The 21,846-nt window shown below is 40.1% G+C and overlaps 1 protein-coding gene across 3 annotated transcripts in view; it reads right to left on the reverse strand.

Annotated features, from left to right (window-relative positions):
• The window catches only part of Esco1 (establishment of sister chromatid cohesion N-acetyltransferase 1), a 46,603-nt gene extending 26,837 nt beyond the window's left edge, over nucleotides 1–19,766 (reverse strand). Inside the window, exons 1-3 of one of the 3 annotated variants that reach the window (XR_003835434.1) lie at nucleotides 19,445–19,762; nucleotides 7,386–7,488; nucleotides 4,814–6,924 (exon numbers count right to left, since the gene is read on the reverse strand). Coding sequence is in view for 2 of the 3 variants with exons in the window: in XM_021150797.2 (XP_021006456.1) it covers nucleotides 4,814–6,352 (1,539 nt within the window). In the remaining variant the exon portion in view is untranslated. The other 2 variants (XM_021150797.2, XM_029471889.1) reach the window with 2 other exon arrangements.
• Nucleotides 19,767–21,846: the final 2,080 nt, after the last annotated feature.

Raw genomic sequence — 21,846 nt, forward strand, 5'->3', positions numbered from 1 at the left:
AGAAATCCGCCTGCCTCTCTCTCCCAAGTGCTAGGATTAAAGGCGTGTGCCACCACTACCCTGCTAACTTCTCATTTTCTATTCTAATCAGTTTAGTCATCAATAACTTTTTTAAAAAACGTATAATTATCTATTTACTACCAAGAACCTTCAATTCATAACTTTATCAAAGCATTAATCCATTAGTAAGAAGAATATAGAATCAACTCTGTAGCTCTGTAATTATTACAATGAACAGGTACCACTATTTTGTGTGTGTGTGTGTGTGTGTGTGTGTGTATGTGTGTTTTAGGAGGGTTCACGTTGAGTGTTAGAGACAATGGAGTGCAGAAAAAGGTGTCCAATTCCCCTCAAGCTACCTGTTGTGAGCATCCGGATGTGGATGCTGGGAACCAAGTTCAATTCTTCTCTAAGAGCAGTACGATTTCTTAGCTGCTTGGCTCTCTAGCCCATAACACTACTTTAAAACATGTTTTAATAATAATAATAATAAAAGTAAAAGCAAGAAGCAAGTGTGATGGTACTCGGCTATAATCCTAGAATACAACCAGAAGGCTAAAGCAGGAGGACTCTGAGTTCAAGGCTGGTATGGGCTACATGGCAGGACCCTGAGTATCAAGTCACTGTTCTCTCTCCCGAAAGTCAATTATACTGAAAAAATCTTAATGAAAACAATCACATTATTAGTGAGTCTTCTCTCTGCTAATGTTAGTAAATTGATTTAAGATAATTGAGCTTTAAAATTCTATCTGAAACTGAGGAAATGGCTCTGTAGTTAAAGTCTTTGTTGAGGAAATATGAAGACCATGTTTAGATTACCATAGCTTCTTAAATGCCATAGGGATATGGCAGTGTCCCTGTAATTCAAACCTCCCAGGAGGCAGAGACAGGAAGAAGATTCCCCAGAGCAATCTGGTTAGTGAAATCAATTGTATAGGCGCACTCTGGATTTAACTGAGACCTCACCTCACTGAATAAAGTAGAAGAGTGACTCAGGATGATTTTCAACATCAACCATGGACCTCCACATGCCCATACATATGCAAGCGTGCACATTAAAAATGTGGGGAAAGGAGGCTAGAGAGAGAACTCAGCTGTTTTAGAGTACTTGCTGCTCTCTCAGAGAATCTGAGTATAGTTCGTACAACCCGTGTCCTGTGGCTCATAACTGGTTCATGTGGCTCTCATTCCCTCTTCATACCGCACAGGCACCTGCACACATATACTCACTTCAAAGACACACACCTACATAAATAAAAATAAATCTTTTAGAAATGGAAGAAGGGCTGGAGAGATGGCTCAGTGATTACAAACACTGGTTGGTCTTCCAGAGAACCTGAGTTCAATTCCTAGCACCCACATGGCAGTTCACAACTGTCTGTAACTCTAGTTCCAGAAGAGCCAATACCCTCGCCCAGACACATGCAGGCAAAACACCAATGCATATAAAATAAAATAATTAAAAAATAGAAGAACTAGGCACTCAAAGACAGAGGCAAATAGACCCCCATGAGTTCAAGGCCAGCCTGATCTACAAAGTAAGTTTTTTTGTTTTGTTTTAAAGAAGAAAATTTCAGATCTGAATAATGAAAAGTTTGTTTACATTTCCTTATTCTATAACTATAAATCTGTCTGAATTTTTATTCAGTACTAAGGACTGAACCTATGTCCTTGGGCATGCTAACATACACTCTGCCACTGAGTTGTATCCCAACACTAAATCTGGATGAACTCTGAAGTCAGCCATCCTTACTTTAAGTTGTCACTAAATCAGTTAAGTCACGCAAATCAAGCCTTACTTTTCTTATCTGAATAACAATTTGTAATATAGACTGTGACTGGGATTTATGATTCTTTCCTTAGCATACTACAGAGGAAATAGTCATTAAATAAAAACTATAAGAGGGCTGGGCAGTGGTGGCGCACGCCTTTAATCCCAGCACTTGGGAGGCGGAGGCAGGCGGATCTCTGAGTTCGCAAGACCAGGCTGGTCTACAGAGTGAGTTCAGAACAGCCAAGACTACACAAAGAAAGCCTGTTTCAAAAAACAAAAGCAGCTGGGCGGTGGTGGCGCACGCCTTTAATCCCAGCGCTCGGGAGGCAAAGGCAGGTGGATTTCGGAGTTCTGAGGCCAGCCTGGTCTACAGAGTGAGTTCCAGGACAGCCAGGGCTATACAGAGAAACCCTGTCTTGAAAACAAACAAACAAACACCAAAACAATACCTAAAACTATAGGGGAAGTTAAGCCATTCTACCTTCCTCCTTAGAGTGCTACAATATAAATTCTGTAAAGCAGAAAACATATCCAGTACCCTGGATGTAGCAGGTACTGAAGCATGCTCTAAAAGAAATGGTGACTATCACTTTTTTAATCACATTATGATAATGAGTACACTGCTCATGTTAAAAAATACAATCTAAAATTAAAGAAAAAACTGAATTGATGAGAACTTCTTTTGCAGCTATTAATTCTCATGAATCAAATGCTGACTGCACAAAACAAAATTCAAGAAGTTTTACATAAATACTAAATACTGCTATTTATATAAAATTAAAAATACACACAAAGCTAGGTATTCTTTGTACATGCATACATAAAATCATAAAAATAAAATCAGAAGCAGTGAGGAAGCACATTTAACTAGAGAGAGGCCTGGAACAAATCCATCCTTCTGCCTTGCTTTCCAAGATGCTGGGATTGCAGGGCTCTGGCCCCAAGATCCGGTTTGCTTTACTTTTTAAAATCTGAAGTAGCTTTTTTTTTTAAAAAAAAAAAAATTCTAATTTTCTCAAATCTGAGTAGATGTTAACTTGTATTAATTCACTGCTATTAAATTCTGAATAAATACTCAAGAAGTTCAAAACATACAAAAATGTTAACACATCAACAAGTGTCTAGAACTGTTCTTACAATGAAGATCTGCACACACTCAATATTGTCACTAAGATTGGTATTAGACAGGGCAAGCAGTGTGTAAACATTACTTATAGCCCAGCTTAGTCCAAAGGAATACATTTGGTTTCTTGCCTTTCTCATTAACCACCTCCTTTAAAAAAAAAAATATTTATTATTATTATATGTAAGCACACTGTAGCTGTCTTCAGACACGGCAGAAGAGGGAGTCAGATCTCATTACGGATAGTTGTGAGCCACCATGTGGTTGCTGGGAATTGAACTCAGGACCTTCAGGAGAGCAGTCAGTGCTCTTAAGCGCTGAGCCACCTCTCCACCCACCTCATTAACCACCTCTGAAGCTCTGAAAAGCATCTATGCAGCAGGAGCTAGAAGATACACTCAACCATTACACTGGGAGACACAACCCTAAATTAAAAAGCCCCATTTTCCATCACTGGATCTGAAACTAGACCAGAATATTGCATGCTAGGCAAGCAGACCACCATTAAACTACATTCCTAGAACAACTTGCTCATAATACTATTCACTGCTTACTTCTAATTACTGCCATGATCTATTACACAGTTTGAATGATCATCTTCAACTCATGCTTTCATTCTCATTCATACGGAAAATTCAATCTAAAAGCACCAACTGTTATCCGTTCTCTTTAAGTTCACTTTGGTTTTCAATTTTCAAACAGCGGACACTGATTTTCACTGCTTTTGCATAAATCCTGTCTCATTCCATACTACCCATAGCTCCTGTGTCTCTAAAATGAATTTTAACCATCCCAAACTCTCTAAAGTGACTTGTATCTATTAACAACGACCTCTTTGCTCATATGATTTTTCTGATGTTCAGGATATTAGGGTGTGGTTTATTAGGCACTCCGTGCTAAGAACTAGAATATTTATGTACCAGCCCTAAAATGTATCACCAAACGGGACGTATTTCACGTTCTGTTCTCAGTTTTCTCATAAAATTAAATATTATATAAATTCACCTGTATTATAGAAAGCACCCAAGTTCTACACATGAGAAATTTTTAATCAGCATTCCACGGCTTTAGAAAGGAAAAGCTTTACCTTTTTTATAAATATTGAAAATAATTTTCAAGGTAAGCATTAGATTTTTCAGACACAGAGTTCTGGATTTCAATTATTTTTTATTAATTCCTAATTTTGTAGATATAGGTTAGTGGTAGTAAGGATTGCCAAGCTTTCATTAATACTCACCTCGCTTTGATCCTCAGCATCACTAAAAAAAAAGTTAGCACTAATAGTCCTCGTAAAATAATGATTTATACCTCTAGTAATTTCCCTTGCCAACTGTTCAAAATTGCCATACAAATCAACAAAAAGGCATTCTTTTAAAATAAATTTTTGGGATTTTTTTTTTGTTGGGGGGGCTGGGGTGGGATGAGGACTCATGGATGCCCTCTACTACTAAGCTACATCCCCAGCCCACACAAATTCTAAGATCCAGATTTATTTATTGTTGGTTTGTTTTTCAAGACAGGGTTTTTCTGTGTAGCCACCTGCCTCTGCCGCCTGAGTGCTGGGTGCATGCTCCACCACCACACTGGCATTAAGTTCTAGGTTTCAAATCACAAAGAGATACGCTTTCTGTTGCTATAATTCTTTTTTTAAGAGAGAAAAAAACCCAACTACATCTGTGTGTTAAATTTAAAGGCTAGCAGTTCAGTTATAGTTTCCATAAAATACAAATGGTAGAACCAAGGAAAACAAGGAAACAGGAGACACATATGCATAAAGGTGAAACACTCAGGTGCTCGGTTTCACCACTGTAAGGCTGCCTTAACAATTTTATCAAGTATTAAGAAAAGGTGTTTTGAATAGTTAGTAAGTGTGTAGAAAGCACTTGGCCCCTCTACTACGTGATAAAGAGGATTACCTGATCTGGTGCCGACTCACAAGAATGCTTCATCTGATTATCCAATGATGAGTCAGGAGAGGGTTTAATATGATTATCCAAATTACAATTTCCAGGAGCCCTTTTTGTGGTTTTATTAATTTCAATTGCAATATTATTAATTTTAACTTCTTCAGATTTAATTCCTTTCATTTTATCCCGTTGGCAAGTTATATTACCATGCGCTTTCATCTCTAAAAATGTACTTTGGGACACTGGATGAGGCATTTCTAAAACTGATGTTGACAAACCAGTTTGTAATAAGTTCAACTTAGGAGACACTTGAGAGTCCAATTTATGTTGCTGCACGGAGTTAAATTTTGAAAGTTTAATTTTAGTCCAGTTGGAGTTCTTCTTAGTTGAGGCATTTATTCCATTTAGTACGCATTTCACAGGCTTTGTTTTCCTACTGGGAAAGAACCGATTAGAGCGCACATCCTGGTTGGTTTCTTTATGATGGAGTATTTGTCTGTCAGCATCGGTCCCTTGCAGTTTTACTTCTGCAGGCTTCTCCTCCTTTACACTTCCCACACATGATGATTCCTTTTTTACCTCTACAGTATCTGATTCAATTTCACCAGCAATTTCTTCACAAAGTTGGAGAATGCTACCTCTTTTGCTCTTTCCAGCTTGCTCCAATTCCTGGTCATCACTGTGTTCAGGCACTAGTGGCAGTGGGATTTGGGGGCATTTTGTGCTAGTACTCACTTGTGTATGAGCTGATTTCCTCAGTTCATTCTTTTTAGAGACCACTGAAGTAGCTGCTTTTAATTTTCTAGTATCAGCAGTTACAGGCACAGGTCTTATTTCTTCTTTTCTACTAGTCTTCTGGAGACATTTGTCAGAGCCTTGGCTGCACTGAGAACTACAAGTAGAAGTTGTCTGATGCTGGACTTTGCGCTTCTTTCCTTTGGGAGAATTTATTACTTCATTGGTAACTGAATGCCTGTCCTCCTTACAATCAGACTTGATTTCAAGCACTTTTCTTTTCACATGCTTTTGATTTACTTTAACCTTATTACATTTACTTTGAGTACTGTTACACTGTTCTCTTCTTGCTGATTGCAGATTCTGTTTAACTGTTTGAATTTGACCATGAATCTCTCTACTGCGCAAAGACCTGGTTGTACACTCTGTTAACTGTTGTAGTCTTTGTGATCTACGGTGAAGCTGTTCATTCCCTTTCAAGATTCCAAGTGATAATTTTTCCTGACATAATTTCTTCGTTTTTGAAGATTCTTGTGATTGTCCCTTCAAAGTTACTGTATTTTTATTAAAGGAGTTAGTAGCATTTTTATCAGCTGGACATGATGCTGACCTTGTACTCATTCGCATTCCAAATTCAGACTGATTTGTTTTACTTTTGTTGGAAAATCTAACCGGTGACTTTACAGCTTCCTTGGAGCCTGACTTCTTTGCTGAACTGTTCTGAGAACCTTCAACCTCTTGTTCTAAATTCTCATCTTCACTTTCTTTAGTAACTATGGAGGAATTTTCTTTTGATTTCTCCTGAATGGACATTATTCCTGAGTAATGTCTTTCTTTCTGAGGAGTTTTTGAGGACTGTGTCCAGGTAGGTACAGATCACTAAGGAGTAGATCTTAGAAATCAACTTTAACTTATACTGATGTACATTTCCAACAAAAATACCAGGTTGTTTCAAGTAATTTTGCTCTTGGCAATTTCTAAGACATGAGAAAAGCTGGCATGAATGTTGAAAGATACTTGCTTTCTGCTGGATAGGGAAATGAAAATCTGGAGAAAATTCTAATTTAATGTTTTCAGAAGTTTTTATTTTTTTAATGAAAATAAACTTCATTCAGATCCAATTTGTTTTAATTATGATTAGTTTCCGGCCTAACCCTATTACTAGAGGAGTTATTTATCACTGACCTGTCTGCTTTGACAAAATTTCTGAAAAGTTTTTTCTTCTGAAGTCTACAGCTACTGGACATTGATGAATTTGTAACATGTCTTATGGCTAACCGGTTTCTTTCCTTGCTTGCCAAGTTTGTTGGTTTGTGGCTTCTATTTAATCTCCTTCGCTTAGTAAAGTACTCTATTAATATAGATTTCCTTTTGTGCTGCCATTTCTGAAAAATTAAAAGATAGACATTAAGTTTTATATAATCCAAGAAACAGATCAATAATACTATGCAGAAAAAATTAATAAACTCAATTTAAATAAATTTTAATTCCTTTTAGAGTATATCTTTAGAATAATAATTAAGTCTCCCAAATATTTTTTTCTATCATCTTAGACTTATTTTAAGTGCATGAATATTTTGCCTGAATACATGTGCACCACATGCATGCTTGGTACTCACAGAGGTCAGAAAGGAATGTTGGATCTTGGAACGGGAGGTGCTCATGATTTGGATGGTTGAGTCAATGTGTAGGTGCTAGACATTGAACCCAGATCCTCTGCACAAGCAACAAGTATTCTAAACCACTGAGCCATCTCTCTCACCTCTCCCAAATATAATCTCCAATAACAATTTATCTTATTAAAAACATATTATACTTAAAAAAATGTATCCCGAGATTTACTTACAGTTCTTTTCCCACAAGATAGAACTGATGTTTCAGCCACCATAACTCAAGAAAATCTGATAAAACCATTCCTTATAGTCTCTTCTTAATACATTATACAGCACCTAAAAAAATAATAATTACAATGTTTTAAAAGATAACAATGTACTTATCTACTAACCTCTGATCCAAATAACATCCTATAATCCTAATTTTACCCTGATCATAACACTAATACTTACCATACTTACCACAGCTTTTATATATATATATATATATATATATATATATATACATATACATATACATATACATATATACACACACACATATATATGTATATATGTATACACACACACAACATTTAATTTCATTATTTCTACCTTGAAGTATACTCTGGTATATTCATCCATTAGAGCAGTATACATCCATTATATACTGTGAAAAAAAAGTTTTAAAATAAAAAAAAAAAACAATTCACAATGTAAACATTAAATGGTTTAGGGGTAGTGCTGATGCTAAGGTCCTGTTTCCCAGTTGGTTCTTGATCTCTCAGTAAAGAAAGCCATGGGCCAACTGATGTGTAGAAGGTACAGGCAGACCCTCTGGGTCCCCGGAGGAAAAGGAAGACATAAGGAAGGAGAGAGTTTCACCATGCTTCTGATGGAGAAGGGCTGAAGAGCCATGTGAGATCTCAAAACAGAGTGGGTAGGTGGTCAGGGGCTTTAGCAAGGGGCTAGAAGGGACTAGGCACTAAAGTTTAGGGCAGGTGGGAGGTGGGGAGCTAAGAGTAATAATAAGGGCACGTTTTTTTTCAAACAGGAGATAGTAGCGCCCAGCAATTGTGCCAAGAAGGCAAGTTGATATTGAACAACTGTGTGTCTGTGTCTTTTATCTGTGTCTTCAAGGGAAGCTGGGAGGGGGCCAGTAGTGTGGCCTGTTCACAAAGCTAAGGCGGGGTAGTGAAAAGCTACATGCAACAGAATGGATTAAACTAACAAAGCAAAATTACATGAAGAAAACCTATACACATATATGTATAAAAAATTGAGTCACATAACTAAAGCTAGCTTAATTAAAACATTGAGTAGGTAAAGGATAAGAAAATCTATGAAATAGATGAAAAATACTGAAATAACAAATAGAAGTAAAAAAAAAAATACAAGCTGGAATGCAGATCATTTGGTGAAGTGATTGTCTCGAATATACAAAACTCTGCAGGTCTCTGATCTCCAGCACCTCGTAATATCAAGTCTGTATGTACTTGTCCCAGCACTTGGGAAATAAAGGCAGGATGATCACAAGTTCAAAGCCATCCTCTGGCTACAGGAAACTCAAAAAATAAGTTAACAAACAGAAATAGATATTAAAATGAAAGGACTAAAGGCAATGGTTAAGATGGCCCAATGACTAAATTTATTTTTCTTGCAAAGGACTCAGGTTTGGTTTCCAGAATTCACATCAGGTAGCTCACGACCATCTTTAAGTCCAGTTTAAGAGGATCCAATGTTCTCTGGCCTCTATGTGCACCTGCAAGAATATGTGCACACATGTTCATGTGGGGCACATGTACATTAATTAAAAATGAATAAATAGATCTTAAAAAATAATTACATAGGGCTGGTGAGATGGCTCAGTGGGTAAGAGCACTGACTGCTCTTCCAAAGGTCCTGAGTTCAAATCCCAGCAACCACATGGTAGCTTACAACCACCCGTAATGAAATCTGACAACCTCTTCTGGTGCGTCTGAAGACAGCTATAGTGTGCTTATGAATAATAATAAATAAATCCTTTAAAAAAATAACAATTACATCAACCCACTTAAGAACCACCCATGGAAGCCAGGCATGGTAGTGCACCCTTTAATCTCAGCACTCAGGATACAGAGGCAGAGGGATCTCTGAGTTCAAGGCTGCCTGGTCTACAAAGTGAATTCCAAGACAGGCAGAGCTATATAGTAAGACCCCATCTTGAAAAATTAAACAACAAAAATAATCAGAATTACAATTAACTGTTTTGATGTCAACATTACAAGCAAGAAAATGCAAAATCCTTCAAAATGCTGAAAGAAAATCATGCTCTAAGTATAGTATTTTACCCAAAGAGTTAACTATGAGTCTAAAACAAAGATATTTTCAGATATGTCATCAAAAAGTATGGCCAGACATGCCTGCATATGCCTTTAATCCTAGCACTCGAAAGAAGCAGACGGATCTGAGAATTCAAGGCCAGCCTGATCTACATGTGGCTAGTTCCTGGCTACCCAGGGGTAATTGGTGTAACCTTGTTGCTAAATAAGTAAAAGTAAGGGGGAGAATACCCCTGGCATCCACATGTATATGCCCACACACATATAACATGTATAACAGAGCCTCTATATAGAGGCAAAATTAAAATTATGAATAGAAAATTACAAAAAAATTTATTTCTAGGAATTTACAAATATACCTACATAAATGCATAGAAACATAATCACAATATTTGTTTCACTATCATATCAACATAGTGAAGTGGAAACTTCTGGTTTCTTTGGAAAGTGAGTTATGACAAATGATGTTTTGCTGAAGCAGACTTAAGTGACAGGATATTTCGCTCAAGCAGACAGTTTTGCTGAAGAGGACACAGGTGAAAGAATGTTTTGCTAAAGCAAACACATGAAAGAAAACATGATGAAGGATTCTTCACTAAAGACACGCCTGTATTGGTTCGCTTTACACTGATTTGCTGAGTTCCATGTTTTGTGGCTCCATAGAGAAAAATGTACCAAAAAAAATTTCAGGTTCCACAGACTCTGGCTGGTTGATGTCAAGTGATACAGATTCACATTGAGTTCCGCTAAGACAGACTCACGTGGTGAGGCAAGACCTGTGAGAGGACATGTGATGTTTGGAGGGAGTGTAACTAGGATTCTACAGTGAGGAGACATGCATAGCTAGCTTTGCAATGCTTCGCTTCTTGGTCTTACACCTTTGTCTTCACTGATCTTCATTTCATTGCTTCATTGAGAAGCACAGCAGAGAACTTCTACTGGCGTCCCTATTAGACCTTTTCGCCCCTGCTGACTTGTGCCAATTCAGCAGAGGCCTGGCTATTTCTGTTAGGTCACGCCACTACTGCTGACTCATGTTTGCTATCCTGACTCTGCTGAACTGGACTGCCAGTATAATTGTGAAGTGTTTGCAATTAAATCAAGCTGCCACTGAGGATTCCTGTGAACTGAATTACTGATTTCCTGACAACGAAGATCTGCTCCAAAGAACAATTTCAAACAGGTCCACTTCCCCACTATCCTAATAACCTTTCTTTTCTACTACCTCTGGTGGGCTAGAAAGGAGGTTAAAATATTTAAGAACCCATATTTAAAGTAGGATTTGAAAAGTCAAAGCTGGGCTGGTGAGATGGCTCAGCAGTTAGGAGCACTGACTGCCCTTCTGCAGGTTCCAAGTTCAAATCCTAGCAACCACATGGTGGCTCACAACCTTCCATAATGAGATCTGATGTCCTCTTCCGGAGTGTCTGAAGACAGCTACAGTGTACTTACATAAATAAATAAATCTTTTTTAAAAAAGAAAATGAAAAAGAAAAATCAAAGCCTACAACATAGACTAACTACCCCAATAAATATCACTGTAACACTACCTGTATCGTTGATGACAATTATATAATAAAATAAACAAAATGACAGCCTGACTTTAAGTTTTATTTTCAATTCATTCACTATTTTATTATAAAAATGTACATTATAGTGTTTTAGACAGAATCTCACCATGTGTCAATCATTGTTCTATTGCTGTGAAGAGACACATGAACAAGACAACTCTTATAAAGCATGGTAAGGCATGAAGGCCTAAGACTACCAGCAAGTGCTCATGGGTGAAGGCCTGAAGCTGAACTGTATGTGTGTGTTGGGGGTTTGGGGAGGGGGGCTGTCAGAGAAGCCTGACCATGACCAGTACAAGGCAGAACCAGCGGGGCAGCCCACTGGACCAAGTGTAGGTGGGTGGAGCCAGCCGCCAACACCAGGTGCTAACTGAACAGCAGAAGGAGCACCATAGACAACCCTCAAAACAAATCCAAACCCAGACACAAGCCTCTGACCAAGCTAAGTAGCTTCGATACTATGTTAAATACTAAAGAAACAGAGAAACTGAATACAGAAAGTCATAGGGAGGGATGACTTAGTGAGATGGCTCAGTGGGTGAAAGCACAAACTGCTCTTCCGAAGGTCTGGAGTTCAAATCCCAGCAACCACACGGTGGCTCATAACCACCCGTGATGAGATCCGACGCCCTCTTTTGGTGTGTCAGAAGTCAGCTACAGTGTACTAATGTATAATAATAAATGAATCTTTGGGCCAAAGCAAAGACTGAACGGTCAGGGCTGACCAGAGTGAGCAGAGGTTCTAAAAATTCAACCCCAACAACCTCATGAAGGCTCACAACCATCTGTACAGCTACAGTGTGCTCACATACATAAAATAAATAAATCTTTAAAAACAAAGGAAAAAAGAAAAAAGTTATAGGGAGAAAGTAAGTCTCTGAAGGAATTAGACATAAAAGAGAAAAGCATTTTCTATGTTAAAAATGTAGAGAAAAATAATGACAACACATTCTGGATTCCATATTTTATTTCACTTATCCATGAATAACTGTTTTTTCAGTAATGATTACAATTTTATATATCTTTGTTAAGGATTGGTTCTAATGCTTTGAATTAATCGGGCCCCCAAAATTGGGAATCTGAGTGTCCAAATACTGAAGATCTTTATCCCCATTCAGTTTTTGATCATCAATAAACAGCCAGTGGCCAATGGCTGGGCAGATAGGTTGAGGTTGGACCTTTAGATTTGTGCAGGCTAGGAACTGTGAGAAAAGGAAGGGAGAATCGCCATAATTAGGAGCGAAATGGATCAGTTTTAGAGCTGCAGAAGGAAAATCATCTGAAATGTAGGTGAGAAGAAATACGGCCCCCAGAAGGGCTGCCCAGAAGCATCTTGGGCAGTAAAGACTAAGGAGCTGCCTAGGAGGAGCCAGGGCAACAAAGATGACATACAGCATTAGAGGGTGCTAAGCCAGGAGTACAGGAGAAGAAATATGTGCTAGCCACAGGGAGGATTAGAACTGCCCAGTCTTTGAGCTAGTCAAGGCACTTAAAATTAACTGGCATGGGGGGGGGGGGGCAGGGAGGCTTTCATTCAAGAATCCAGAAGGCTCTGGTGGGCGGCTAGGAACTCACATACCAGGAGCCATGGCAGTATAGCAAAAATTACAACTACATATCCTTTTTAAGAGAAATCAAAAGAAGGCAGACTTAGGAAAAAGAAAAATTCTTGCTCTGTTACAAACAATAGAACAAAATGTAGATAATCCTTTGAATCATGAAGTTTCAAATCAAAATTTCAAAAATTTCAATCCAAAGCCTAAAGTACCACCATGTAACAAGACTAAAAAATAGCAGTCTACATTTGTTATAAAACCTAAAATGAGGACTGGAGAGTTTGCTCAGTGGGTAAGAGCACTGACTGCTCTTCCGGAGGTCCTGAGTTCAAATCTCAGCAACCACACAGTGGCTCACAACCATCTATAATGAGATCGGATGCCCTCTTCTGGTGTGTCTGGAAAAAAGCTACAGTGTATTTATATATAATAAATAAATAAATCTTTTAATAAAATAAAATAAAAATTTAAAATATAAAAATTTTTTAAAAACTAAAATGATTTTCCCAGCCTTGTTAAATGGAGATGAGAAAAATCTACAAAGGTTTGAAAAATTAAAATGGCAACCTATAGAGAGACAATATACTGAGTTAAAAATACAGATTCTGCTTAATGAAGTCACCTTAGAACAATGTTATATAACAGCTGCTATGTTTAATTTTGTAGTTTTAAAAAATTTTTAAATATGTACATACATTAATATACAGTTGATGCATGTTCAAAATTCCAAGGAGCTTCTGTCTTGAATTCTGAAAAGTCTGATTCTAAGATTGCACATTTATTAGATGTGATGGCTATCTTGGAAATGCCCTTACAGGTTGAAGCTAATGATGCTCTGACACACGTATCCATTAGAATACAATATTTTAGACATTATGGCATGAAACATGTTACTGGCATATCTCACAATCCTATAAGACAGGCAGTTGTAGAGAGTGCTAATCATACATTAAAGGCGATGCTTAACAAACAAAAAGGGATAACAAAGACTCCCCCAGAGATAGCGCCTTATTGACTGACTTTAAATTTTTTAAATGCTAACAAAAAACAACAGCAAGCTGAAAGACACTAGATTATGGAAAACTGCTAAATTAGAACAGCCCATCTATTTTAAGGGTGTCCTAGCTTCAGAATGAAAGGCAGGAAATGTGTTGTATTTGGGGAAGAGGTTTTGTCTTTGTTTCAACAGAAGAAAAGCTATGGATTCTATCCAAATTAGTAAAGATTAGATTTGACCGGGAGGCCACCAGAAGATCTAGGCTGCACACATAAAGGAAGAAACCAAAAAGAATGCCGTGGGTAACATATATATTGATCCCTTTACATGGGAACAGATCTGAAACTGAGACATGAATGTCTCCAGCCAAGACTTCAGCTAAGAATAGCCAAGAAATCTTGTTGGCTATAAAGTCCTCAGGACTTATCATGCCATCCTTTCATGTGACATGAATGGAAAGGTATATTACAGTTGGTTACAGTCCAAACTAACTTAAAGACAGATGCCTTACCTGCTCAAACAGAGAGCAGAGATTCATCTTTACCTGCATTGTACACACCACACATTCCATACATGTGTTATGGCAGAAATGTATATTACCTTTGAAAGTTTATATGTTGAAAGCTTGAAGATGCTAAGAATGATGCTGAGACATAAAAGCATCCTGCTTCATCCAACCTCAGACTGCCTCAATAGCTGTTTCATCAAAACTTGCTTCTAGGACAGCAAAATGGCGAAGAAGCCCCTTTGTTCTGGTCTGTCAGACTGTTCCAATCAGGACTTCAGTCAAGCCCTTGCTTTCATACCAAACAGAGCTTGGACAGCAAGTGTTGCAGCTGGCTTTCTTAAGACTGGCCAATATCCTGATTTTCTTAGGGCCCCCAAAGGAGATGATGTTCCCAGACAGCAGGAAGCAACTTTAGATGACGAGGCCCTATTCCTAAGAAATGGGGTGGGTGGGTTTTGGTCATTCAGTGGGTGATGGATATTTGTTGTTATTTAAAGGAGGGTTAAATGCTCCTGAACAGGGAGGAAACAAAGTAAGGGAAGTTGGATTCAAGGATCTCTTTTTTTCTTCCTTTTTCTTTCCTCTATTTCTTTCCTATCTAATTTTAGGGAGAAAGGAGAGAAGGGATGGAGAGAAAAAAGGGATAATATAGGAATATATATATATATATATATATATATATATATATATGATATATGAGTTCCAGAACAACCAGGGCTACACAGAAAAACCTTGTCTCAAAAATCCAAAAGCAAGTAGGAGCGGGGGACACACTGCTTAGAGCTGGAACATTGTTCAGCAGTAAGGAGCACTTGCTACTCTTCAGAAGACCTGGATTCAGTCCCCAGTGCCCACTAGACAGTTTAAAACCACCTGTGACTCCAGTGTCAGGGATTCTTATGCCCTCTTCTGCCCTCCATGGACACAAGACACATACACAGTATACAGACATACATACAAGTAAACACCCATACACATAAAAATAAATTTTTTTTTAAAATAAAAAAGCAAAGTTGTACCTGTCTAATGTGTATGTAAAGTTCTAAGTTCAATCTCCAGTAATGCCCTCTACACTTGCGCGCGCACGCACACACACACACACACACACACTCATGTATGCACATAAAAAACAATTTTTAAATGGAAAAAAGAATTATAGCTCCGCAGTTAGGAACATTGGCTACTCTTCCCAGAGATCCAGTCTAGACTCTCAAAACCAACAGGGAAGCTCACAACCGTCTATAATCCCAGGGGTCTCTCCACACTGACTGCTCTGAATGAGAGGCCAGTGACATGACTCAAGCAGCCAAAGGTGCGGCTGCCAAACCTGATCACCTTAATCCAATCCCAGAACCCAAATGGTGTAAAAAGAGCTCTCATAAATTGTCCTTTATCTTCCATCATAGTATCTCTCCCCCAACCACCCCTTCATACACACACACACACAAATGAATGAATGAATGAATGAATGAATGAATGAAAACACGTGAGTAGGTTTCTGATCCCAGAGCAGCCCCCAAATAGTCAATAATAAACCAGATTTATCAATTTGGCCACTTTTAACATTTTTAGACTAAAGGCCCTGTTGCAAAGAGCTGTCTCTGTGAATAGAGGGTGTATTGAAGCAGTATGTATCCATGGCCTATACCCAGTAGATACCAACAGCATCCCTTTCCCAGTATTGTCAAACTGTCCAGATACTGCAAAATGTTCAAAAAGGCAAATTCACCTATTTGAGCAAAAAAGATTAGCAATTACAAAACACCTACTATTTAAGGAACTGAAACAAGGTAAGCCAAATCCCAGAGCTGTACCACAGTACTCTGCAATCCTGTGAGTCCTGAACTACATTCAGGTTTATAGGGCCTGTTGTGTTTTCTGATAAAGCCTAATGTTCAGTGGTTTCTGTCTCTCTCTTACAAGCTCTAGCTCTACAGTCATCTCTTCTTTATTTGAATCTTAAATTATAAGATTATAATATAAGGTAATTTAAAATTCTCTCATGTTCAGAATGCAAGCAAGGGCTGGCAAGATGGTTCACAGCAGGTAAAAATATTTGCCAAAACAGCCTAGCTACTTGAAACCCACATAAAAGTGGAAATCTCAAGAAAATTCACCTACATACTCATCATTCATGCATTTGCGCACTCACGTGCACACACTCGCACGCATACCTCTAATACCAAAAAATGTGAGCCTCACGCATACTAGGCAAACACTACCACTGAGCTGCATTGACAAACCTTTCTGGTATCATACATAATGCCAACTTAAAACAACTGTCAATCAACTCATGATACTATGCCCTTTCTCCACCCACTCACTAGGCTTAAGAATTTAGTAACTAGAAGGGAGGGTGATGGCACTACCTTTAACCCCAGCTCTTGGAAGGTAACAGCAGGTGGATCTCTGAGTTTGAAGCCAGCCTGGTCTACAGAGTGAGTTCCAGGATAGAAAAAATACTCAACTATTATAAGAAAACATTGAAGGGTTTGAATTATGCAACCCTAGTCATTTCCAAATATAATCAACTCTTGTGTTTTGATGAATTACCAAGTCAAAAAAAAAAAAAAATCATCCTGCAAAGGGAGTTAATTGTACTCAGCTTTAGTGTTCTATCTGTGAAGCATAATGTATCAATTTAAATGGAGGCACAAAACCCTTGCATGGGACAAATATTAATAAAATAGAATAAAATAAAATAAACTTGACGACAATAGGGGAATATTCAAGAGGCTTCATCCTTCCCTGAAGATCTAGAGGCAGTTAGTTAATGGCTGGTAGAGGGAGAGACATTTTCTTTTGAGTGCAAGCACTCTAAGACGTGATCCCATAAAAATCCCTAACTAGGGCTGGTGAGATGGCTAAGCGGGTGAGAGCACTGACTGCTCTTCCAAAGGTCCTGAGTTCAAATCCCAGCAACCACATAGTGTCTCACAACTACCCATAATGAGATCTGACACCCTCTTCTGGTTCATCTGAAGATAACTACAGTGTACTTATTTATAATAATAAATCTTTGGGCTGGAGCGAGCAGGGACTAAGTGAGCAGGGCCAACTAGAGCAAGCAGGTCTGACCTGAGCAAGGAGAGGTGCTAAATTCAATACCCAACAACCACATGAAGGCTCACAACCCATATACATAAAATAAATAAATCTTAACTTTAAAAAAAAAATGTCTAGAGCCGGGCATGGTGGCGCACGCCTTTAATGCCAGCACTTGGGAGGCAGAGGCAGGCGAATTTCTGAGTTCCAGGCCAGCCTGGTCTACAGAGTGAGTTCCAGTACAGCCAGGACTACACAGAGAAACCCTGTCTCAAAAAAAAAAAACAAAAAAAAAAAAACAAAACAAAATGTCTAACTAAACTCACTGTTATCTCCCCCTCCATGATACACACACACACACACATAATGACAATAAAAGGGGACTAGTTGAGAATGAGAAAGAGTGGCAGGGGAATAAGAAAGAGTAAGGAGTAAATATGATAGAAATATATTAAATGTTTGAAATGTTTGTAATAATAAAATAACTACATATAACATACTAATCAGCAACTTGCAAAATTTCTTTCACTCCAAAATCACATTGCTGCGCCTGGTGTGGCGCCACACACCTTTGGTTCCTTTTGGTGCTCAGCAGCACCAAAGGAGGCCTGAGGATCTCACAGTTCAAGGCCAGCCTGGTTTACACAAAGAAACTGTCTCAAAAAAGAAAGAAAACAAAAGCTGAACGAGGAAAAACAATATGGTGCTTTCCTCAGAAAGGGATTATGTAAATACTAATAAGCCAGGACACATTTTGTTCAAAGAACTAAGATTCTAATGCCCTGGCCTAAAAGGAATATCATGCCTTTAAAAAGGAGGGACAGTGTGTCTACTACAATTTGTTTCCTCAGAATGCTAAAGCTCTGAGTAAGGAGCTTCCAAATTAAGCACTTTTTTTTAAATGAAAGTCTCAGTGAAAATTTTAGTTTTTTCAAATTGAAAAAAAAAAAAGTCATGTGTTAGTAACCCTATGTAAAACACAATCAGAGAAACTGAATACAGCTTAGTTCACTGAAGTCTTGGTGAAGTATTTCACCAAGTTTCTTATTTCTGGTCCTAGAAACTGAACCTAGTACTTTGTTTATGTTGAGCAATATACACAGAACCCTACCACACAGTCCATTCCTATTTGCTTATTTATGTGTATGTATATTGTGGACACCCAAGCCTTCAAGTCTGTTCTCTCCTCCCACATGATCAGAGATTAAACTCAGCTTGTCGGTTTCGGCCCCTCATTCCTACTTTTCAAAAATTTAGATAGAGGTCACATCTTATTACTTTACTAAATAAGATACTGTTTTGCGCTGAGCATTAGCGGTACTAGCCTTTAATCCCAGCTCTGGGGAAGCAGAGGCAGGTGGATCTGAGTTCCAGGCCTGCCTGAATTACAAGGTGAATCTCTGAAAAGGGAAAAGAGGAAAAAAAGCTATTTTGCAATTTGTAATACCACTTAGGTACTATATGCTGCCATTGCTTCCTGCTACAAGAAACTCATCCCAGCTGACTTCTTCTATCGTCCTACTCCCCGGCCTACCACAACCCACGACAAAATTCTATGCCCGTCTAATTTTCACAAGGCTCCACTTAGAGGCGAGGCGGGGTGTGGAGATCCGATTTTCAGACTTTTGGTAACAGACAAACAGGCTACTCTGCCTCTGCAAAATAAAACCCTCGCTATAATTATAATCTAAGACCCAATTCACTTCCGCTCGCATCTCCCTACCGACACGAAACTTCCCTGAAGCTCTCAAAGGACCTATTTCTACCTGTCCCCCGGCTCCCATCTCGAGCTTGCATTATTTCCTGAAATGGGAAACCCGGACATCGCTCCCCTCCCAAGATGAAGACCCGGAGCCGGGATTCCCCCACACTCCGCTCGGCTCAGGCCGGGTCAGCAGGAGTCTCCGGGGCCGTAGCCCGGCTACTGCAGGAGGCAGGGGAAACGACGGCGGAAGGAAGACGGACGAAAGGAGGGAGGCGGGGGCGGGGACCGGGCCAGGGCTACCTGCGGGTCGGAGCGCAGGCGGTCCGCAGTCGCCATGGCCGCGCGCCACCTCCAGCCGTCCGAGGCACCCAGCTCCTCACGAGCCGTGACAGGCGGCCGGCGGCGGCAGGTGGCGAGCAGCCGCCCACCTCGGGCGCCGGCGTGTGTGAGCCGCCCAGCTGGTTCCCGGGGGTGAGAGGAGCCGGGACACACGAGGAAGAGGTGTGCGGCAGCGCGACCCTGAGGACGGGACGCAAGGACAGCCGTCCGTTCTCCGCGGGGGCTGGGAGAAGGTGGCGAAGCCGCGGGACCGCGGGGGCTGCTCACGTACCTTCCTGCTGCGCGGCCGGGGGTTCTCCTGCAGCCCGCAGGTCGCCTCACATCCGGGTACCCGGAGACGCTCAGCTGCTTCTGCGGCGGCCGACGCCGCCCCGCGGCACAAACACCAAACTTCCGGCGGTGGCGACGCCTCTCCCGTCAGATGGGAGTTACCTGAGGCCGCCGTGGGTGCGCTTGCGCGGCGCTTGTCTTCGGACCCCAAGCCGCTCAGCTGACGCGCCCAGCAGACGAAAATGGCCGCCACGCTCTCCGCGTGTCACGCAGTTTCCACTCCGGCCGCGACAGCTGGGCGTCGGGTGGAAGGCAAGCTGGCGTCCACACTCAGCGCAGGCGCGTTGGGAGGCCTCGCGTGCGCGCCTCCGCGGGTGGACGCCTGACAGGGACGGGGCAGCGCCCCCTGTTGGTGGCGGCTTGTCCACGCGGTCATCTCCGGCCACACACCCACTTTGGGGCCAGTAAGATGGCTCAAAAGGTGAACCTGCCTGCGGCCAAATAATACAACTGAGTTGACCCCTGTGAGCCCCGAGATGGAAGAAGAAAGAGAACTAACTTCTGCAGATTGTCCTCTGACTTAAACATGCCAGCCATTGCATATGCACCCGCACAAACATAAATGAAAACTGTTTTTTTTTTTTTTTTTTTTTTTTTTTTTTTTTTTTTTTTTTTTTTTTTTTTTTTTTTTTTTTCGAGACAGGGTTTCTCTGAAGAGCCCTGGCTGTCCTGGAACTCACTCTGTAGACCAGGCTGGCCTCGAACTCAGAAATCCGCCTGCCTCTGCCTCCCAAGTGCTGGGATTAAAGGCATGCACCGCCACTGCCCGGCTAAATGAAGATTGTAACAAATTTGTAAAACCCCTTTAAAATAAACTCACTCAGGCCCCAAATGTTGATGATTTGCTCCAGGTTCCAGCACTTTCTGTGGGATCTCTTCCAAGATTCTTATCCTTTGATCTTTAATAGGGGCCAATATAAAGAAAAGGGGCAGGATCCAATATCCATTCTCTTTTACTTCAAACTACACTAGAGCACACAAGGATTCGCCCTTTTTAACCAACGCTTTGTACCTGAGAGCTAAGAACCTAAACAAAACTGTGGGGTTCCACTAAGTTTAGTGAAGGTGATATTCGGACTGGCATTTAGAAACATCCAAAGAAAGAGCCAAAAGTAGTTTTCATTTTTCTGAGTTTGACGTAACCTAGGCTGCCTTTTCAATTTCTATGTAGCTTAGAATGACTTTGTCTTTCATCCTCCTGCCTCCACTTCCCAAGTTCTGAGCCTCCATACCCAGGCTCCAGATTTATGCTTTAATGGCATATAGGAAATGGCCCAACTAAAGTTTCTCTTCGCTTTATGATTAGTGGATAACTAGTGATGTTTTCTTAGTTGGATGATTCAGTTTATCTTCACTAGTTTTGGACACACACGTACATATTCTTACAAAGTAGACCTAAGTAAGGCCAGTATTCTCTGTATGCCAGTATGCTCTGTTAGCTTTACATACGAGCATAAAAATCCCTGTCACACCATTTGAAATCATATGTGCTTATTGTTGGTAAAGAAGCTGTTTGAAGCCGGGACTTATATTGGTTAACCAGCCGACTTCCATGTTAGACTTGAACAGCCAAAGAACCATCTTATAGTAAAGACAAGCTAGACTCACTCCTCTTTATGATTGATTAAACCTGTTTCTCAAGGATTGCGCTATGCGAATGGTTCAGTACTGCCTGTGCCAGGGAAAGGCAACCATATCCTTATTTTACAAAGTTGTTCATAAGCATCTTGCAAGCCTACCGTTGTTTCATAGGTTCTTACGACTATTGTCGCTATGCCCACCTTGCACTCAAGTCTTTGTTTCAGGAGGTTCTTATGTCTAACGTCTAACTTGTTATGCTTACATGCTCCTGGTACCTGGTTTATTTTGCCTGCCAACCCCCCACCTCGCTCCCCCACACACACACACACACAATTCGGAAACTACCTACCCCTGATCTATAAAAAACTTGTCTTCCTCATATTCATTCAATGCTGACTTCTTAAACTCCCCCTTAGGGATAGGCAGCCCATGTACATGAATTTTAAAAGCTTGCTTTAATTAATTTGGTCATGATGCTTTCTGTTGGTTGTATTTCTCCTCAAATATTTGAGATTAACAATGTAGATAGCATAGGACTATAATTCTAGAATAGAGTAGGTGGAAACAGAAAGATTATGAGTTCTAGGCTAGCCTGGGCTACAGAGGGAGAACTTGTCACTGCTCCTTAAAAATTAATTTAAGCCAGGCGTGGTGGCGCACGCCTTTAATCCCAGCATTTGAGAGGGAGAGGCAGGCGAATTTCTGAGTTCAAGGCCAACCTGGCCTACAGAGTGAGTTCCAGGGCAGCCCGGGCTACACAGA

The sequence above is a fragment of the Mus caroli genome, chromosome 18 (genome assembly GCF_900094665.2).
Source record: "Mus caroli chromosome 18, CAROLI_EIJ_v1.1, whole genome shotgun sequence".
Classification (NCBI taxonomy): domain Eukaryota; kingdom Metazoa; phylum Chordata; class Mammalia; order Rodentia; family Muridae; genus Mus; species Mus caroli.